The sequence below is a fragment of the Fragaria vesca genome, linkage group LG3, assembly GCF_000184155.1.
Source record: "Fragaria vesca subsp. vesca linkage group LG3, FraVesHawaii_1.0, whole genome shotgun sequence".
NCBI classification, from domain to species: Eukaryota; Viridiplantae; Streptophyta; class Magnoliopsida; order Rosales; family Rosaceae; genus Fragaria; species Fragaria vesca.
This window is the reverse complement of record NC_020493.1, coordinates 1,587,851-1,608,996: the sequence shown is the minus strand read 5'-3', so window position 1 is coordinate 1,608,996 and position 21,146 is coordinate 1,587,851. Positions and strand designations below refer to the sequence as shown.

The 21,146-nt window shown below is 38.7% G+C and overlaps 4 protein-coding genes and 1 pseudogene across 4 annotated transcripts; 3 read left to right on the top strand and 2 right to left on the bottom strand.

The window, feature by feature from the left end:
• Positions 1–1,669: 1,669 nt before the first annotated feature.
• On the top strand, positions 1,670–3,473 carry LOC101297522 (polygalacturonase-like). The gene is made up of 4 exons (XM_004295299.1): positions 1,670–1,813; positions 1,906–2,214; positions 2,350–2,868; positions 3,017–3,473. Exons 1-4 carry the CDS (start codon positions 1,670–1,672, stop codon positions 3,281–3,283), a joined length of 1,239 nt encoding a protein of 412 aa, XP_004295347.1. The 3' UTR covers positions 3,284–3,473.
• Positions 3,474–7,789: 4,316 nt separating this feature from the next.
• LOC101312994 lies at positions 7,790–8,724 on the bottom strand. Its single transcript, XM_004293395.1, has one exon. It carries the CDS (start codon positions 8,331–8,333, stop codon positions 8,010–8,012), a length of 324 nt encoding a protein of 107 aa, XP_004293443.1. The 5' UTR covers positions 8,334–8,724; the 3' UTR covers positions 7,790–8,009.
• A 2,845-nt stretch (positions 8,725–11,569) lies between these two features.
• On the bottom strand, positions 11,570–13,040 carry LOC101297229 (annotated as a pseudogene).
• Positions 13,041–13,373: 333 nt separating this feature from the next.
• LOC101296942 (probable DNA-directed RNA polymerase III subunit RPC6-like) lies at positions 13,374–14,029 on the top strand. The gene is given in 2 exon segments (XM_004295298.1): positions 13,374–13,729; positions 13,774–14,029. Coding segments are annotated over 2 exon segments (612 nt in total).
• A 3,536-nt stretch (positions 14,030–17,565) lies between these two features.
• LOC101312702 lies at positions 17,566–18,582 on the top strand. The gene has a single exon (XM_004293394.1). It carries the CDS (start codon positions 17,648–17,650, stop codon positions 18,053–18,055), a length of 408 nt encoding a protein of 135 aa, XP_004293442.1. The 5' UTR covers positions 17,566–17,647; the 3' UTR covers positions 18,056–18,582.
• The last annotated feature ends 2,564 nt before the right edge of the window (positions 18,583–21,146 follow it).

Genomic DNA, 21,146 nt, shown 5'->3' with positions numbered 1-21,146 from the left:
TTTTTATTTTTATGAAGGATCTAGATAGTTTGCAGTATGAGGACTGAGGAGAGAAAACAGGGAGATAGAGAGATAAAGAGAGAGAGAAGGATCTAGAGATTTTTTTTCCCACGAAGGATCTAAGAATGTGAGAGAGCGAGAGAGAATAGATTTTTTTTCCCAAAGCAGCCTTCGCACTGTTCACGGAAACAGTCTACGTGAACAGTATCAGTGAACAGTTGACAGAAAATATATATATAGTAAATAGGTTAAATGTCTTTTTGAGTTTTAGAGGTGATGATACTCGCGGACATTTCAGAGATCATTTTTATGATGCCTTGGTTCAGAAGAAAATTAAGACCTTTATAGGTGATAAGCTAAGAAAAGGAGAGGACTTCTTCAAGCAATAGAAACATCTAGGATTTCGGTCATTATATTCTCCCAAAACTTTGCTTCGTCAAATTGGTGCTTAGACGAACTTGTTACTATCCTTGCATGTAGAAGAGCAAACAAACAAAAGGAAATGCCTGTTTTCCTTCCGCTACAACAAAAACCCTATTTCCGACCAACATTTTTGAGGACCCTCGCAAAAAGACTATTTTCGACCAAAACATTTGGTCGTCGAAAATGCTATGTCAAAATGTATTTTATTTCTGACAAACAAAATGTCATAAGAAAAGAGTTAAAATTTTGTCGGAAAACAAAAAAATTGACGAGATACTTTGGCGCTAATTCAGATATAAGAAAGCAAGAGGGTAGTTTTGGTGAAGCACTTGCTAAGCATGAGAAGGAATTCCAAGATAACAAGAAGGTCCATAGATGGAGGGCAACACTTACAGAAGCAGCAAGCCTAGCTGGATGTTAATCAGAATTTTTTGTTAACTTATTAGATGCATCATGTATACTAGCTAGTCATAAGTTAACTTAAGAGGGAACATGGACAAACGTGACTTGTGGATCATTATTGTACCGATACTATCTCAACTTAACAACATTTAAGGTGTTGGGTTTTAATCATAAAATGTCTTTGTACAATTGGGTATGATTTATCCACTTATAAGTTATATTTTATTTACCTCTTTTCTGATGTAGGATATTTTCTCTCTAACAAGGTCGACTATATATATTTTTGTTATATTACCTTAATTCCACTCTTATTAGATTAACACTCACATAATTATGTTGAGAACAAAAGTTTGGTTGTGGTACCAACGGTGCCACTTGGTGTGATTGTTGTGGTACCGGCGGTGCTAGTTGGTGTGGTTGTGGTGGTGGGTGGGCCTGTGGGGCCGTTAGTCGCGGGCTGTGCTCCCACGTTTGATTGTGGGTTTTGGTTTTTATTTAGAGGTAAGCATGCATGCCTGAAACTAGCCCAACTGCAGAAATAAAACAGCTAAATGCCTAAATCCTAAACGAAATCTAGTTTGAAATTATTATTCATGTTCGAAAAAAGAAAACAGACTTGGTGAAGCTTTAATTACGAAGTCTCTTTGGTGATTACCAATAATAGGATGTAAGTTGAACGGCATTGCAACTTCTTCTCAGGGCCTCACAATAATTAGTAAATTTGTCATTGGATGATTCAGGTGTTAAGATTGCCAACTTGACTATAAAATGGCCTCAGGATCATAGTGGAGTTTAATCATCGTTTCAAAACGATAAGAAGAACTAAACTTGCGAAAACATCAACATGGGTCTCAAACTTGTTATGAATCTATTGTCAATACTTATGATCTTATCATCGGCATCTGCAAGAAGAGAGCTTTTATCCGATGGTGAATTTGACGTGACGAGTGCGAAATATGGTGGAAAGGCAGGTTCTGATATTAGTCAGGTAATGATTTAACATTATTACAAATGCAATTCAGCTCTACCACATTGAATTGCCGTAATTCATCATTTTTATCTTTGTGTTATGGACTTTAGGCTTTAACAAATGCATGGAAAGATGCATGTGCATCGACCTCGCCAAGTAAAATTATTATTCCAAAAGGGACATACCCATTAAAAGAAGCAGAATTCTCAGGACCTTGCAAGGCTCCTATTGAGATGCAACTCCAAGGCACATTGCAGGCACCAGAAGATAGCACCCAATTAACGAAACCAGATACTTGGATTGGGTTTCTATACATTAGCGACTTCACGTTATCCGGTGGTGGAGTCTTTGATGGCCAGGGAGCAAAGGCTTGGAAAGCAAATGATTGCCAGAAAAACCCAAAGTGTTCTAGCACCATTGTAAGCTAATATTATCTTGCATATCTTCTTTTTGGTTTTATAATCGTATTCCAAGCTAATAGATATTGGTCAGTTCACATTCTGTTATTAATGGACCTCTTTTTATTTGTCACATTGTTTTCTCAATACGTGCAGAATATTAGGTTCCACCAGATGAAGAAGTCATTAGTTAAGGATATAACTTCACTTAACAGCAAGAACTTCCATTTCAATATAATAGGTGCCGAGCAACTTACCTTCGACCATGTCACCGTTACTGCACCTGGAGATAGTCCTAACACAGACGGAATTCATATCGGGCGCTCAAATGGGGTCAACATTACCAATTGTGTGATCGGAACTGGAGACGATTGCATTTCAATTGGTGATGGCACCAAGCAACTAACAATAGAGAAGGTAACTTGCGGACCAGGCCATGGAATAAGCGTTGGAAGTCTAGGAAAATACGATAACGAAGAGCCTGTGGCAGGAATCTTTGTTAAGAATTGTACCATCAGTAAAACGCAAAATGGTGTTAGAGTCAAGACATGGCCTAATGGTCCTTCGGCTATCACCGCCTCAGATATTCACTTTGAGGATATCATCATGGATAATGTTCAAAACCCAATCGTGCTAGATCAAGAATACTGCCCATATGATCAGTGTGATAAATCGGTATTCTCTATACTACATGCAACTTAATTTCCAAGTAGATAGATAATATCAACATGTCATTTTTTTCTACTTAATATTAAAGGACGTATAGATTATTTAACTCCATAATCAAGATTTGTTTACTCATTAGTGCTTTTTTTGTTTGAAGGCTTCATCAAAAATCAAGATCAGCAATGTGAGTTTCAAAAACATTAGAGGGACGTCTGCCACTGCATTAGGCGTGAAGGTTGCTTGTTCCAAGTCTAACCCTTGTGATCAGGTGGTGATGTCTGACATTGATCTCAAATTATCAGGCGCAGGTGAACTCACTTCACAGTGTACTAATACCAAGCCCACAATTACTAATGTGGCAAAGGCTCTTGCTTGTGCTACTGACCAACCTGTTGATCCTGCAAAGGGTGGAGCACCTAAATAATCTTCTGACTACGTTTTGATCCAAATTCATTATTGTTCTATTTAAACACGGATATGTTATTATTATAAATGATTGAGAATTTGTAGAAAATAAAAGGTGAGATGAATGTGCACCTGTTAGTTACCAAGTATATGTACCAGATTGGTTGTGAAGCTGTATCAGAACATATAAGATGAATTATTAATTTGTATGAATGTATCTTCAGACATCATCTAATATCATTTTTAGTCTCTTACGTACATTCCAACTTCATAAAAAATTATGACATTTTCATTCAGGTTCCGTCCAAATGATCTATTAACTAGTTGACATGACACGCGATTAGACGCCAACAACATTGTAGAGCTAGCTTCTTCCTCTACCTATTCATCTTTAATTCATCTTATATGTTCTGATACAGCTTCCCAGTACTGGGACTGTCCTGGGTCGCTTCTTCTACTTTAGAATACATGTAGGTTAATTTCGTGTATTTTGTAAACGACTTCTTTTGACGACCCTTAAGCTGTGTCGTTTCTTGTATTGTTTGCTAATCTTCGTTAACTGATGACCTCGATTTCCATTAATCTTCGTACGCTCTCCTCCTCCATATCTACCATGGAACATCGATCTAGTTCTTGATGAGTGTTGATGCTAATTATAAATGATGCAAGGGTAAATTAGCTTAATTAGGGTGTCGGTAGGTGCGTGTTCAGTGCAGAATCCTTAGTATGAGGACAAAAATCAATAATTTCACCAATAGCATCGTAATCTTTGATGCCACTTTCAAAGAATAACCAAAGAAACGAGAGCTGGGTACATGAACTAGCTCGTTTTTTATTGCCCTCTTGATCAAGTTCAATTAGCTCAATCAGTCACTTTTGAAACTCAATTATTTCCATCGTTTCTTGATAATCTACTTTATTCTACAATCCTCATGTCATTTTCATTCTGTATGAAAAGTTGGGAACACAAATGGTGAGATAATTGGAGAGCTAGCTTCGCACTTCCAAACCGTGTTTGTTAAGCAAAAGATAAGATAATTTATATTAAAGGGGAAGGAAAGTAGTTTAGGTAAAACTAACATTAGGTTGATGGTGAATTACTTAATTTATAAGGACGGTATGTTTCATAGAGTTCCCTCCAACATTTGTATGTAATTGTAAACACCTAATTTCTCCTCACTTTTCCGTAAAATTGCCTCAAACATCATGTAAAACCCAAAAAATAATACGACTGTTTTTACGTCAACCTAATATTATACCTTAAAATGGTAACTAAGTCCTTAAAATGGTACAGACTTCTAGTTACCACATAAGTCCTCAAGCGGTCAAATATATCCTTAGAGTAGTAAAATGAATAATTCATATTGCATGAGAAACATTAGCACATCATTTAAACCAACTTAATAATCAGTACATGCTCGTCTTACTCCTCATGAAACTCTTTAATTTCTTGAAAATTTGTATTTTGTAATGTGTGATAATATGTATTTTTACGTAACGTGTAAAATGGACAGCAAATCAGAATGATCTGGAGCTAATGATTCGAGTTGTACTAATTATTAGTTGTACGTTCGTGGCAATCACCACTACCAATTATGTTGCTAGCTAGCTACATGATGTGCCATTAGGACTTAGGAGCACCAAATATGTGTGAAAGTTGTAGCAGTTGACTCTATCTTTGTTTCCCACTAATTATGGTCAAAAACGAGGCCACATACGCATCGTAAACTCTCTTTGTTTTCTAACCTTATGATTACTACTTGAGCGTCAAAACTTGGATGTGTGGATGGCACACACACATAATATATTGTCGATCTTGATGAATTGGTATGGTAGGTCAATCTTTCTGTGGTTTGTATTATGCTACATAGGTGCTTTAGTTAAAGTAGATAAATATTGGAACTTATTCTCATGTATATCTTCGATTACAAGTTTGATGAGTTTGGCCTAAGTTCAATGCTTTTCCCCATACTCTTTAGCTAGGATTGTATATCAAGCTTGCTAACAGTATTCCTTTATTAGTTCTTGTTCTTAGTTTGGAAAATGACCTCCAAATTATTTTATTTGTTTGGGTATATATTTGTACATTGGGGGAATATGATCTTGCGAATGGTCAGCCTCATACATAGGGAGAAAATTAAACACCACTAATGCATATAAATAATTTAGATCCCGATCATAAAGTTTTTAACTTCACTCTACTCACACTAGCTAGTTTCACTCTACTGATGAATTTTTAGTGCAGCCATTAAATTTTTAAATTAAATTTTTTTGAGAAAAATATTCAGAAATTTATTAAAATATAAAAAAAAGTTACACAACTAGAGAATTTTTAGTGGTGGACAACAACTCCCCACTCTATTCTCTACTATTAGAATTAGCTACAGGTCATCATAGACGACTTCCATGAGTCAGTTGGGTCAAACCCCTAACTAAGAAAAACACCCTTCCAAATGGGCTACACGCTTAACAATCACATCCGCCACACTATTTGCACTTCTTGGAATATAGTTGAGTCTTGATCGACTTCCATGAGTCAGTCGGGTCAAACCCCTAACTAAGAAAAACACCCTTCCAAATGGGCTACACGCTTAACAATCACATCCGCCACACCATTTGCACTTCTTGGAATATAGTTGAGTCTTGATACTCCAACCTCATTCAACAGAGAGTATGACTTTATGTACTAAGACCCCTTCTGCATTCAAGCACTTCTCACCTGCATTAACCATATCCACTACACCCAGACAATCACTCTCCATCCCCTCCAATGTACCATTCCTCCTCCTTACCGATTCCAACCCAAAAATTAAAGCAGCCAATTCAGCTGCACAAGGCTGGAGATCCCCTTGAATTTTTTCACCCACTGCCAGCAGCGTTTCACCTTTACTATCCCTTAACATAGCCCCTAGTCCCACCTTTCTACCATTAACACACACAGAAGCATCACAATTAAGCTTAAAAGTACATGGACTCGGAGCCTTTCATCTCTCAACGGTCCCCCGTCCTCTATTGCTAATATGTCTAGATTCCTGAAGCTGCACTTCCATCAAGTTCTTCCACCATAGCACTCCTTGCTCAAACAAAACCTCCGGAGGCCTAACTTGCTCACCTTCTTTAACTGCCATTGTTGTTCGAGGGCTAAAACAAACAACCGACTTATCAACATTAATCTTCTACCCCGACGACCTCTCATACACCCCGAAAATTTCCTTCAACTTCCTGCACTCTTGAGCAGAGGCATCACAGAATAAAAGACTATCATCCCTAAAGAATAAATGAGTAATAACTGGAGCTCCCCGAGCAATCGCTGCCCCATGTAACAATCTCTCACGTTTTGCTATCCGTAATAAAGATGAGAAGCCTTCAGCCACTAACAAAAATAAATATGGAGAAATTGGGTCCCCCTGCCTCAGTCCCCGTGATGGCATAATTCTACCAAAAGGGCGCCCTTGAATTAGAACAGAATATGATACTGATTGAACACATGTCATAAGCAGCTCCGTAAACCGCTGAGGAAAACCCATAGCAACCAACATACTCTCCAAAAAATTTCATTCAACTATGTCATATGTCTTTGCCATATCCAACTTCACTATTGCCTTCTGTCGACTTTTCTTACCCCTTCTCCTCAGATTATACATAGTTTTGGTGGAAAAATCATTTGAATTTTTTTAATGAATAGTGCTAGAAAGTAGATGAATCGAATGTTTAATGTTAGTTAATTATATAGTGGAGGGGCATGAAAAATATGGTAACTAGGCACTCCTACGTTTTGGTTATAGTGTACCTTTTTTCGTTAATAACTGAGTGATCAATATTCTTTATTTTGTCCAAAAAATGATATAAATAGAAAGAAAAAAATTACAAAGATTGTTGTATTTTTGTTGTGCAAGAAAATTGCTCCTACATTTGATTGAAAAGCACATAGCTCAGTTGGCTGCCTTAGTTTTAATATACGCTTATCCACAAAAGCCCTACATTGGAGAATATACGTAGACCATACACAAGATGGTGGAATTCGAAGTTTTAGAATCTCTTCAGATACACGCCCAAAACAAAATTTAAATCATTAAAGACAAAATTTAAATTACTAAAAAAAGAAAATAAGTGTGTACGTGGATTTCATTTCCCAACAAAAATCATTTGAGTACTAGAAATTAATCATTTTAAGGATCTTTGTTATTATAGAAAATACATGAACGATTATTGTTTTCTTTTCAATTTTCATATCTCTGTTTCCAAATCATTATACTAAAAAAGGATCCACAACACCAGCATTCGCTGTATATGAAGAAAGAAAAAACACACACAAAGTACTAGACAACAAAGTGCATAGCTATTTTCTTTAACTATAAATTTTAACGAATACAAATTATCACCATTTTTTCAATTCCAAACCCAACTTGTCGTGCATTATTTTTGAAAGCAGCATTCAAAAAGTTTATTAGCATCTTAGACAAGGAGGGAGACAGCCACTCCAAAGCTTACTACTCATCAACTAGAAATTAGGTCACAATAACGTAGAAGGGATGATCTCAGAATGTAATATCAATGGCCATACAGAGAATTTGTATGCTCAACATTCATATCTGATATAGGAAAAGTTACGACTATTAATACATGAATGATCACCATCTATATATTTATATGAGAAAGATACATATGTTTGCCAATCCATGCAAGTAGGATATCTGCTGCAAAACCAGGACACTCCAGTACAATCGATGCAGTTTCATTATAATTTACATCAAGATGGCATAGCGCATGCTGTCACTTACCATTAGATGATTTATCTCCGTTATCTGCGCAAAATCACCCGAGGTCCAAACCCCATCAGCGCCATGAACATGAGGCTGAGAGAAGCAAGAAAGAACAGAAAATGGCAGGATCACAACGCTAACTATAACCGAAAACCCCTTCCAACCGCGGGATGATGATCTTCCATAAATCTGCAATTCTTCGGCTAAGTTCCCGCGTTCTATGTTAACCATGCTCTCATCTGCTACTCTGGGGCTTTTCCTCATGTTTTGGATATTTTGCCTCATTGTTGCTAGCATATGCCGCATCTCTTTGTTCGATCAAGGACCAGATGAACCTGTCTTGCACAAATGAATGCAAGACTGATCGATCAATGGGTTTGGTTTTGGAAAGGGAAGGAGTTTAAAGTTCTGCAACTAGCTAGCTAGGACCAAACTCTTTCATATGGCTTTTGATAATGGCATCTGTTGGTGGTGGAGTAGCTAGTGCTGGTGTTTATCACAATGGTTTCTGATGAGTGCCTTTTAAAGACCTCCAATTCACTACTTATATACATACATATGTGGTCTGTGGGGTAATATTAAGGCCAACATTCCAACAAATCTGCCTAAATTAAATTTCAATCAGAAAGTATACACAAATATTTTAAGCCATACAGATTGTGGGTTGAACTAGTACAACATAAATTTAGCATAAAAATGCTACTTTTATTTTGAACAAAACTTTACAGTTGCTTTGGTACAGGCACTAAAAAAGGGACCCGAGATACATATATGTATGAAACTCATTTAGTCGGCAGAAATGGATCGGAAAAAAGTGAGTAGCAGATAGTATCAAATCAGACAATGGAAGACCAATCATTTTTATGATGGAGAGAATTTCAACCATTTGATAACTACATAACTTGACTGATATATTCTTTCAGGGATTCTTATAGCAAAAATTTATTACAATCGGTGATGTATAATTAAGGAAGTCATCTCCTAGCTATCAGCTCAGGGTCCCTGATTTGGACAGTGTTGGAGAATCAAATGCTAGCTACAATTCTATACTTCGATAAAAAAAATCTATTCAAGATCTCGATATCAAAACTGAAAAATTACAAAGGTGTCTAAACTTTTTATGTGAAGCGATCAAAACTATTCATTAGCATAGATCTGAACTTGAGACTATACGTGCATAAAAATGTATGACAAACATCACAGAATCACAGTACTCTAGAATTTTCCTATTTTTCTTAAATTAGCTCCCTTTTTTTCTTTTCTCTTTTAACATGAAACCGATCTTATTTTACTCCACCATATATAAACATCAATGAGATGAGCAGTTGGTGCTTATTAGAATACATGTATGTCGTAGAGATTATCAATATTATTTCGGGTCTTTGTAACAAAACAAAGGGTTTAAGCTTTATGTCCCCCTTTATATTCGACGGTTCATTAATGAAAGCTTGAGGGCAGCCATACCAATACTTTATTAAAAATAAAAAATAAAAACATCAATGAGATGAGCATGCATTAGCGTGATCGCTCTCGTTCTGCCATTTACTTGTCTTTACTTAATTAATTAGTATACGTACCCATAGTTTAGTTCTGGTTTAGCTCCATGAAGATTCAAAACCAGGGATTTCCATATTAACAAATTAAGAAACTAAAAGACAAACGAAGTGGTATATATATACTCAAGAATATATTAGGTCCAACCTGAAGGAAAAAAGTGATAGACATTATGCAATCAGGTATTCAGGTTCATGAATCTGCATACTGACTAGTCTAATTTACAATTATATAACCTACCAGCAAATTAGAGACCCTTTTATTCTTCCAATTGGTGTCTTGGTCCTGCTCGGGGTTTCGCATCAAAGTATTTACAGTAGTATCCGGTGACATTCCAACCGAGTACACAGACAAGGTTGCAATCGATCTCAGGCCTACTTTAGGTCGATATATATGTACTTATACAGTTATACTGACTTGTTAGCACTGACGGAGCTACACTAAGACCATGGCACCCCTCAAACCTTTTGAAGATGCATGGTCAATTACACCATTATTGTATGACTAAATGGTTACAATTATATATAATTGTAATGATCTGGCCTCTTTTTCATGTAATAATATGTTACGTAATAATAATTAGTTTGATATTTTAGATTATATAATCTCATTCCTCGTTACATCTTGTCATATTCATCACCATAATCGATTAGTTATTAACTAATCATTTTACATACATGTAAACTTTCAATATATAATCATTTACATGTACATAAATGAAACTATAGATCAACAAAAACAATAAGTTCAATTTTAATTAACACATAATTTTGACAGACAATTTAAAATTTTATATATCATTTTTTGTATTTTATATATCGGCTCCCCTACACTTACAATTCTGACTCCGCCCATTGCTTGTTAGAGAATAGAATGGCGCCATGGCTTGGCTACTTTCATTGAACCCTATATGTAATGCCTCTTTCGGTGAAAAATACACGTACCTTGATATAATCAAGATGATGATATATTTCATATTAAAGTTTAAAAATAAATTAATTAAGGAAAACGTTATCTTGTATTTAGATTGTAGAATGACGATATATTATTTCACTAATGTTTAAAACTTACAATTGAAAATGCTAAGTGATGGAAGTCAATGTTCATCCGATTCAAGTCAAGTGCCAAACTCCCATTGTTTACTACATTCTGGAATATGCAATACATGATTAGATACTAATCAACTAACATAGTTATCTCTCGTCTGTGTTTCCTTTTCAAATTTTGGTATTGGACTAGACGCGCTAAGTAGGTCAAGATTAGTAGTACTTGCATACTCATAGTTCCACTTTTGACCCATGTTCAACCGGTCCGCCAGCTCCTAGAAGATCTTCCAAATCACTTGAGACCCAGTACTACTGCATATCATACCGTCTCATTTCTTTTAGGAGATCGATCATATCCATCTCATGTTATCTGAAATGACTAACTATATGTACGTATATCTTGTTGATGATTTGGTTAGTTTAATTTGAGTTTTGAGTCGATGATCTCCTGGTCAGCTAATTAACCCTAGTAATATGTCCTTCTACGCGGATGCTTTGTCGATGACTACTCTTCGACAAAACATATGCCTAGTTTTTGGCAAATGCGCGCCCTGGGGAGCTTGCGAATGTTAACATTGTCAACATCCTTACTCATCATGAAGATCTATCTTCCCCAAGTAACTCCACAGGAACAAGAATCTCAACTCTGTAAATAGCCTTCCAAGCTCCAAGTTACGGAAGTAGCTAGAGTCTGATTAGCAGGAGATCGACATGCATGACCCTTAAACATGTAACATATCGCTTATTAATTATGGATTCTAAATTGTTACCTACATAGAACGTACGTAAAAGCGTTTTACATTAAACTGATTCTAGGGATCCTTCATTTCTGCTCAGACCAAAATTAAACAACAACAAAAACGGTCAGGCCCATCACTGTCAACTTGAGAACTTGATTCTCTGAAATAAAATGGGTACACTAAACTAACATGCTACTAGTTCTCAAGATAGGGACTTAAAGTGAGCTAAAACACCCACAAAAGGTGCATTGATATATGTGGTTGGCTCCGACTGTGGTACATTATACCGAGAGTCTTCGAATGAATCGTTCTCAGCAGGTCCTCCCACAATGGCGCCTATTAGCAAGTTCTGATTTGGAGCTTGAGTCTCGAAATATGGCGTTCCTGCATGGCATTCAATTTGCGCCGGATGCTGATCCATGGATGGTAGCACCGAAGCACGGTGGTGTATTCTCTTTGGAAACTTTGAACCATATCCTACCATGTATGACATTCCCAATGGATTGCTTCCTAGTATATAGTCAACCTGTCCTTTGGTAAAGTTGATCAACCTAGACGGAGTGATCACAACGTTGTTGCCGCAGTTAACAACTTTATCGGCAGCTTTCATGTAGTTAGCATAAGCTGTAAGAAGAAACGATAAGGAAGTTGCATGTTGCAGGTTACTTCCTCCGAGTTTGAACAATAGCCCACCGGGTGAGTATGTGACTGATTTTGGAGCAGGTGATTCGGGTAGAATCGAGCATACAAGCTGGTCCGAATTTGTAATGAAGGGACTATTATCAATATTTACCATCTTAGATACAAGTATGTTGATCCCAGCATGCTTTGCATCCCATCCAAATTCAGTGACAGAACCACCTAAATTAGGCATGTTCTGCTTGACATAGGTCCAATAATATGGACTCTTTTGTTGCCTTGTACAACCAAGAAGCTCCCCAAATCAACTCATCCATGTAGCCATTGAAATCGCAGTAAAACGGGCACGCCGCTTCCCCAATGCTGTCGTTGTAAGATCCCCTGTACTTATCTGCGAACTCGAAAACCACCTTGGCTCGGTCGAGAAGCCGAGCCGAGTACCTGCCTCTAAATACCATGGAAGAAGCTGCAAGGGCAGCTGCAGTTTCGGCTGAGACTTCTGTGCCTGGCTTTTCTCTGGTTACTATGTACGATGTTCGAGGAGTGTCCATGTCTTCGGGTCTTTGCCAACAAGTGTGGTCGCCAATGGGGTCGCCAACAACGCCGACAACAGAACCAGAAGCATCTGTGGATTTAAGCAAGTAATCAGTGCCCCATCTAATAGCTTCCAAAGCATGAGGAAGTTCTGAGCCCATTGATCCTCTAAACTCTAGAACACTCCATGACAACATTGTTGTTGTGAATGCCAAGGGAAAGTTGAACTTCACATTGTCTCCAGCATCATAGTAACCCCCTACCAGATCCATATGAACGTCATTGCCATCATGGAGAGCAGAATCTTTCCTCCAAGTCACTCGTTGGGTTCGTGGTAACGGTCCCGACCTCTGCCCTTCTAAAAACAAAATACTCTTGGACAAAGCATCCGCGTAGTTGTGGGAAGGCGTGGCAGACCTAGCCAATGTTGCGATTGCCAGCACCCCTAATGCTGCTAGTATTAACAACCTTAGTTGATGCTGAAGATTTCTACGTAACATGACTAAGTACTTCTTAGCTCTCAAATATCCAGATTAATTCTACGTTTCTTGACAAACAAGCCCCCTAGTCCTAACTATACATCCTACCTAGCTAGCTAGGCTTTTCTAGCTAACATAGGAGATCAACCTGACAACCTAGTGTGATTAGGAGATTCGAATAGATCACTCCCTAGATTGATAAGGAGCAAGTAAATAGCCAACAAAAAAACGTATATAACTCAATCCCTAAACCTCTTAGTTTGAATAATAAAGTACGTAGAGTCCCTCCGATTCAATCCAAAGTCTCTCGCCCTTCTGTACCTCTCCTCCTCGATCTGTTCATCAGAAAAAGCGATGAGCCGGTCATCAGAAGGGCCTTCAGCCCTTAAACGTAAACGCCAAGATTCCCAGTTGGACTCGTTGACAGAGCATGAGCGCAGAATCTATGATGCCATCCGCAGCACGAAAGATATGGGCATAAACAAACAAGCCATTAAGCGAGAAACAAACCTCACTGCGGTTCTGATAAACAAGTCCCTCAAAACACTTGAAGGCATGAAAAAGATAAAAGAGGTTAAAGGGATCCAATCCAAGGGAAGATGGGGATTATACATGGCTGTAGAATTTGAGCCCTCGAATGAGATAACCGGAGGCGCGTGGTATGAGAATGGGAACTTGGGTAGAGAGTCTGTTGACGTTGTGAAAAGGCTGTGCGTCATGTTCATAAACAAGCACGAAGTTGCTACCTTGAAAGGACAAGAATTCTCAATGAAAAATTAACTCCAAAGGACATGAAGGAGCTTCTGGAGGCTTTGGTTTTGGACAATGAGGTCATGAAGGCCGGGGAAGACAGTTATAAGTGCTGCAAGAGAGGTTCTAGAGGGGAACCAAAATTGGCCTCCATGGCTTCGATTCCATGTGGAGTCTGTCCAAGGGTAAATTAATGTACCCCAGATGGCATTATTTCCCCGGCCACCTGTGAATACTTTTATAATTGGTTGAATTTCTGAATATATATATATATATATATATATATATATATATATATATATATATATACAGTTCCTATCTAGAGCGAAAGTTCGCTCTGAAATTAATGTATAAAGTTCCTTATTTGACTAACTTTTTGGTCATATTTCCACATCTCAACCGTTCAGTTTGTAGAATCAAATGCATAGATCACTTCTGCAAAGTTTCATCGAATTTAATGATCGTTTGGGTGTTCATAATCGTGATTTACATAAACAGTTATGGTCAGACAAGTTTATGATCCGTTCATTGATTTAATCTAATTCGGTACCTAAACGATTATCAATCTGAATGAAATTTTATAGGAACGATCTATACATTAGTATCAATAAACTGAATGGTGGAGATGTGGAATTATGACCGAAAAGTTAGTCAAATAAGGAACTTCACACATTAATTTCAGAGTGAAGCTTCGCTCTAGATAAGAACTGTATATATATATATACAGATTTTCTCAGGTGCGGACGTCCGCACCAAAGTTTTGATGCGGATTTCCATTTTTGCACCACTTCCCGATCGAATTTTCTCAAACTTCATTATAAACATATCTAGATCATATTGTGTAGATCATCTCTACAATTTCAGCCAATTTGGTGATCGTTAAAGCCCTCAAAATTGAAAAACAAATCTGACGGACTGAATTCTGTCCAGTTCAGGTATATAACAGAAAAACGCAAGTTTGAGGGCTTTAACGATCACCAAATTGGCTGAAATTTTGCAGAGATGATCTAGATATGTCTAGAATGAAGTTTGAGGAAATTCGATCGGGAAGTGGTGCAAAAATGGAAATCCGCACCAAAAACTTTGGTGCAGACGTCCGCAGCCAAGAAGGGCTGTATATATATATATATATGGTGACATATATGGTGACAAATTTTGTTCTTTTGGAGTGGATCCTAGCGGTGTAGTTGAGAAGAAGTTGTGCCTCGAACTTGTATTGCTTACAGACTGTGGACAATGTGGACATTATGCCTTTTTATTGTATTTGAAGTTCTTATTACTTTCAGTCGAGGACTTTGGTCTTGGGTCTAATTTGCAGTTTATGTAAGAAATTGACAATTTTTCGTTTGTACTATACAAGGGTACAGCCATGATCGAGAGAGGACGTCCGTGAAAAAGTTAAAACGTGGACGAGCCACGTGGCAACCACTCATTGGTGAAAGTGATACGAGGTCCCGCTACCCTCTAATCTATTATTCTCTCTATTGAGCTATACAGCCATGGCTCTCTCTCTGCATTCTATACACTCTCTTCTCTCCCCATTCCTCTGCTTCTTCTGTTTGAGCCCAGCAGGGATTTTGGTCCAAGACTCGCAATAAGTTTTGGATAACATTTGGGCCAGTACCTGTAGCCCTTTTTTAAATATGAAGCCCATGTAGGGTAGCGAGCTCTGGCAGCGCACGTGGTAGAATTTGGCAAGGACTCTGATACCCCGCGAGGTTCGTTACCTCACGAGATCCTCGTTTCAGTTCGCGTAGGAGTCTACAGTGTTTGGCGAGGCGGGGCGATAGTAGAAACCTATGCGGAGTCTGTTATGACACGTGTCACGTGGGTAACACAGTTCGCAGGCGAGTTGTGTCCTTGTGGAATTCTAATTGTTGAGTCTGATTGGGTTTGTGTTTAAAGATCTATCAGCTGATAACAGGGTGCTATATAAAGGAGCTCGACAACAACTCTCGACACACAATCAAATCATACAAAACTACAGATAAATCTTCGAGTATCCTCGAAACCCTAAGTTCTAAGCGCACCTCGCCTTAGTTCTCAGAGCCAGTTCAGACTCGCCCTGATTACTTTTCCAGTAGATTGCTCTGCTCGCTTCTTACAGTGAGTATCGATCGTAGGTGAATAGAAGCTTACTCGTAATTCCTCGCCCGCGAGGTGACACCGGAGCTCCCTTTCGCTTGGTTAGAAGTCAAGAACGCGAACAGTTCACATCCCGCGTCCGCGCGGTGGCACGCCCTGCAACCCTAGTTTACTTTTGGTAGCACTAGTTACCTCTCTGCTCCCTGTTGAGGATCGTGGCCAAAACATCTTCTTCTTCTCCCGAAAACCCCACCTAATCGCCCATTCGATCTCAGTCTTTCACATCTATTTCTGGCTATCATTTGGGCTAAGCGATTGTTCTGTTTGGTTAATGGGTTCATATGCAGTTTGATATATTTGTGATGATGCTAGGTTTTGTTGATTGAATGTTTCATAGGTTGATTCTGGAAGTGCCATGAATGTTTATGGCTTGATTCAATCTTAGTGTTTCACCTTGTTCAAGCTTGCCTCTTGTCCGATTCGATCTCAATGTTTCACGCTTGGATCAACCATTCTTTAGAGTTGGGTTAATCAATTAGGAGCTGTCAGAGGCGACATAGAAGGCCAAATGAAGCTACCGGACTATTGAGGTTTCACATCCCAGAGCCCTATGCGATCTTAGTTGGAGGAGGTGGGAGAGACCCAGATGATGAGAAGAAGCTTTGATTGTTGAAAAATCCAAAAGAAAAACAGAAGAAGCTTTGCCTAATTATTAATGGACATATGTTGATTATAGATGTAAGAAGTCAGTGGTGAAGTTCTTTGGGCTGTGAATACGTGTGATTGGATTAGAGAAGATGGTTTTTTTTTTTTTTTTTTGTAATTAGAGAAGATGATGAACAATAATGTCGTCAAGATTTGAGAGATGATGGGGTGGGACCCACATAATGGCTAGAATTTTGCTGACTTGTTGAATGTTTACTCTTAACCAATAAGAGGCTGCCACGTGGCTCGTCCGCGTTTTAACTCTTTGGCGGACTTCCTCTCTCGATCTCGGTTGTACAAGGGTAAACAAGATATTGCACCCAAACTGACTTTCAATTTTTTCAAAATAGAAGTTGATATCATTTGATCAACAACCAAATGACCAAGTCCATAAAGCTTACACGAGAAATTCGCAAGAAAAACCGGGATAACCTATCCTAAGCTAACTAGCTAGCTAGCTCTGGGACTCACTTTTAAGCAAACATATACAACAATTAAGAAATCATAATAGGTGATCGAGTTGGTAAGAACCTAAGTGTGTAACCCTCATACACAGGTTTAAATCCTGTCGACGTTTATTGGAGGTAAGAAAAAACTACAAACGTCATAAAAGACTCGAAAACGTTCATCCAATCTCACACGGGCTTAATACCCTAATATATTAGGGGCCTGGTTGCCTTTATCTGAGTTCAAGCCCATAATCTTAAATCCAAGTCTAGTCCAAGCCCATAAAACTATAATCCGCTTCTGTAGGAAATATATTTCTTCTTTGATAAGTGTTTTCCTTTTTCTCATCGGAAAGTTCTTAATGAACAAGTATAAAATCACATAATTAAGTTGGTGAACAACTAGGCTGTCCCCATTATACGACGATTCCAACGTTCTAGTTTGGTCCAGAACACAACGACTCGGTCCAGCGAGGCTTCTCTCTCTCTTCTTCACGCGTCAACCAAGTATATCCCTTTCTTCAACCTCAAAATTAGGGTTTCGATTTCCACCACGAAATCCCTAATTCCAATCGTAGCCTCCACCCAAACCACCTCTGGGTTCTTCTTCATCTTTTGGGGCCAGAACGAATTAGGTCCCAGATGATTGGATTCACTTCAACCATGGATCTCAAATCCCCCAAATCCCATCTACTCCTCTTCACCGTCTTCATCATCACCATCCTCTGCTCCTTCTCCGCCGTCCGATCTGACCCCATCATCAAATTGCCCTCCGACTCCGACTCCGACTCCGGCGCCTGCGGCGGCTCCTCTCTGTCTCGCTCCCCGGTCGTCTGCCCCGTCAATTGCTTCCGCCCCGACCCGGTCTGCGGCGTCGACGGCGTCACCTACTGGTGCGGCTGCCCCGACGCCCAGTGCGCCGGCGTCAAGGTCGCCAAGCTAGGGTTTTGCGAGGTCGGGAATGGCGGTTCTGCCCCTCAGGCCCTGCTCTTGGTTCACATTGTCTGGCTCATCGTCCTCGGCATTTCGGTCCTTTTCGGACTTTTCTGAATTCATTCTTGGTTGCTGGCAGAGTTCTTGACTACATTGCGGATTTTCGGAACACTTACTTGACAGGTCTGTGTTTGTGTAGAGGATTACATTTGTTTTAATTGGGTTTTGTTGAGATGTTTCATAGGGAGGGAGATTGGTTTGTGATTGGTTTGTGGGTTTTCGGAAAGAACCCATGAGATGTTAAGATTATTTGGTATCATGATACATGTAGAGTAGTTAGGTTGTAGTGATGATTCTTCTGTAAGTGTTTGTTGTAGATCAATGTGAATTTAATTTGTTCCCCAGATGAGTTTATTGATTGATTGTTGTATCTCTGGATTTTCTTGTGTACATGATTCAGTATGCAATAGCAGTTCTAATTTCATTCCTCTATAAGTCTATAGTATTACAAAATCAACCCATGTTCTTGAATTAGAAAGAAAACAACGAATTGCTGCCAATAGATTTGCTAGAAGTTTCAGTTTTGAAGTACCAAATTGAGGAAGACAGATATGTATCTGTAAGCAAGAGTTGTTGTAGATTTGTGACCCTTCTATGATTTATGCACTTCTTTACATACAAGTGAACATAAACAGATGGTTTTGAGTTGGCTATGGAGTTGGTTCAGTTTTGCCAGATGGATTAGTTCCATATTCGAACAGCTTGTACTGCCATTTTATCATTCCTCATCTTTAATCAAGATATAATCACACAGCAGCTATCATATAGTGTTTATAATTGATCAAAATGAATATGTTGGAAGTACCAAGCAACCGGCTTCTGTATATAGTTTTGAACTCTGAACTTGACTATGAGGAAGAATTGTGAAGATGTACAAGTATGGTTGAAACCCAAAAGAGACGAAAAGGAAATCAATGGATCGGTAATGGAAGGGCTCTTTGTTGAACTAGAGGATTGAACTAGTAGAAGGGAGTCGGATACTCGGATTTTCTATATGAACAAGCAGTGTCACAAAGGTCTCTCATTCAGCGTTTATTGGTTCTTGTTTTTCCGGTTTTCAGAGGCACATATGGTGATGGCATACTATATCAAATGGTTATGGGGTCTGTTTTCTCCTGCCGTCATTGAGCTCGGTGTCATTTGGGTGGTGGTGGCATAGTGGAACATGGTGGTACATTTACCGGTTCTTCTACTGGTTGTGTTGGCGGCAAGACCGATTCAAGGTAGGTGCTTTGGCCGGGGTTGGTTGCTCCTGACAGGTTTGGCTGCCGGGAGGACATAGGCTTGCAGAAGGCTGGGGCAGGTTTTGCTGCCGGGAGGACATTGGCTTGGAAGACGAAGGCTGGGGCTGTGGCCTGGTAAGGAGATCAGCAACTGGATTTCAGTGACGGTGGTGCTTTTGGAGGCCTAAAAGCTAAAAATGGCCAAAAATACCGAAATCCGCCGCGATTTGCTTAGATCCATCAAAGTTCACCCATATCTGATGCAAGTCACATTATTGATTATCAGATCTATTCATGCTTAGATATGTCGTAGATTGTTGATATAGATGGGAATCGTTTTATTGACGACTTGATCTAATACTGATATACAACTATTTTCTATGAACTTGAAATTAGATCTATATAATACAAAATAAAGAATAGGTGAAAAACAGATTTTGGTGACTGTCAACAACAACAAGGCCTCAAATGATACGGAACCAAAACATTAAATTGTTGATTTTCAGTGGTAAAAATACTACAACTGATTCCAGAAGAAATGAGGGGCAGACTGCAAGGACTCTCCAGGTAAAAGAAGGTCTTTAGTTCGAATCTCAACTTGTGAAAAACATCTCTTGAAAATGAGTCATTACTTAAATTGTTTTCAGCCCCGTAATAGTAATTCACTCGGCCGTCATTTTTGTAATAAAAAAAATTATACTTTTAGTCCTTGTGTTTTGGCCGAACTGCAATTTTGGCCAACTGATTCCACAACTTTTATAACTTCTGTTTTTGTCCCACACAATTTTCTCCCTAATTGTTTACAAGATCTTGACATTTTTGTCATTGTAGTTAGCTTGACAAGGAGTTTATCCTGAACCTTCTCCGTTTCCAGCATCTTTAGAATGAAAACAAAATGACCGAACTTGCAATTATGGACCAAAAAGGATTGTACTCCCAAAAAATCTGCAATTTCTACAGTAGATTAAATTCTTCTCCGTGCTGCACTTGCAGAAGTTGAATACCTTTTCATCTCACATAGTTCATTCAAAATGAAAATCCTCTGTGTTGTAACCCTAGTGAAGCTCATATGGAAGCTGTATTTCGTATTTTGCTGTGTTTGAAATCTGCTCTAGGGAAGAGATTAATCTTTTCAAAACACAGTCACTTGGATGTTTCTGGGTACACAGATGTTGATTAGGCATGTAATATTACAGATCGGATGTCTACTTTAAGCTACTTCACTTTCGTAGGTGGTAATTTGGTTACTTAGAAAAGTAAGAAGCAAAAAATGGTAGCTCGCTCTAGTGCTGAGGCACAGTATCGTGGGAATGGCTTTTGGAGTATGTGAGATGTTGTGGTTGAGAGAGGTTCAAACAAAAGAAGGTGGTGTCTTTGTATTGTGATAATAAAGCTGCTGTTTTTATTGCTTATAATCCAGTTCAGCATGACAGAACGAAACATGTGGAGGTCGATAGACATTTCATTAAGGAGAAGTTGGATCGGTATATTATTGTGTTCCCATTTCACCATTTGTACCTACTGAGGAGCAACTGGCTGACATTCTTACGAAAATAGTCTCTAGTAAGGCGCTTTATAACTCACTTGACAAGTTGGGCGTTTGTGATCTATCACTCCAGCTTGAGGGGGGAGTGTTGGCGTGAGTCATATGTTGTAGTTAGTAATGTGAATATCGAGTATTGTTAGGAATATTCTGTCGTAATTAGTTTTCTAATAGGACTTGGTGTATCTTGTATATATACTCCGTTTATGGAGAAGTTAAATATACATATGAAATTCCCAAATATTTTCTCATGCCTTGTCTATTTGACTACATCTTCTCCCCATCAGGTAACCCTCTGAAATAATGGACACAGATTCTAAAAGGAGGAGAAACCAAGGAGAAGAGCACTCGTTGACTCGGCTGGAAAGTCTCCCATCTGAAA

Bases quoted from the DNA above. Each gene is read 5' to 3' on its own strand.
- LOC101297522 (XM_004295299.1), top strand. From the start codon at position 1,670: ATGGGTCTCAAACTTGTTATGAATCTATTGTCAATACTTATGATCTTA. The intron at 1,814-1,905 runs GTAATGATTTAA...TATGGACTTTAG, and splicing joins CAGGTTCTGATATTAGTCAG to GCTTTAACAAATGCATGGAA. The intron at 2,215-2,349 runs GTAAGCTAATAT...CAATACGTGCAG, and splicing joins CAAAGTGTTCTAGCACCATT to AATATTAGGTTCCACCAGAT.
- LOC101312702 (XM_004293394.1), top strand. From the start codon at position 17,648: ATGATTGGATTCACTTCAACCATGGATCTCAAATCCCCCAAATCCCAT.
- LOC101312994 (XM_004293395.1), bottom strand. From the start codon at position 8,333: ATGCGGCATATGCTAGCAACAATGAGGCAAAATATCCAAAACATGAGG.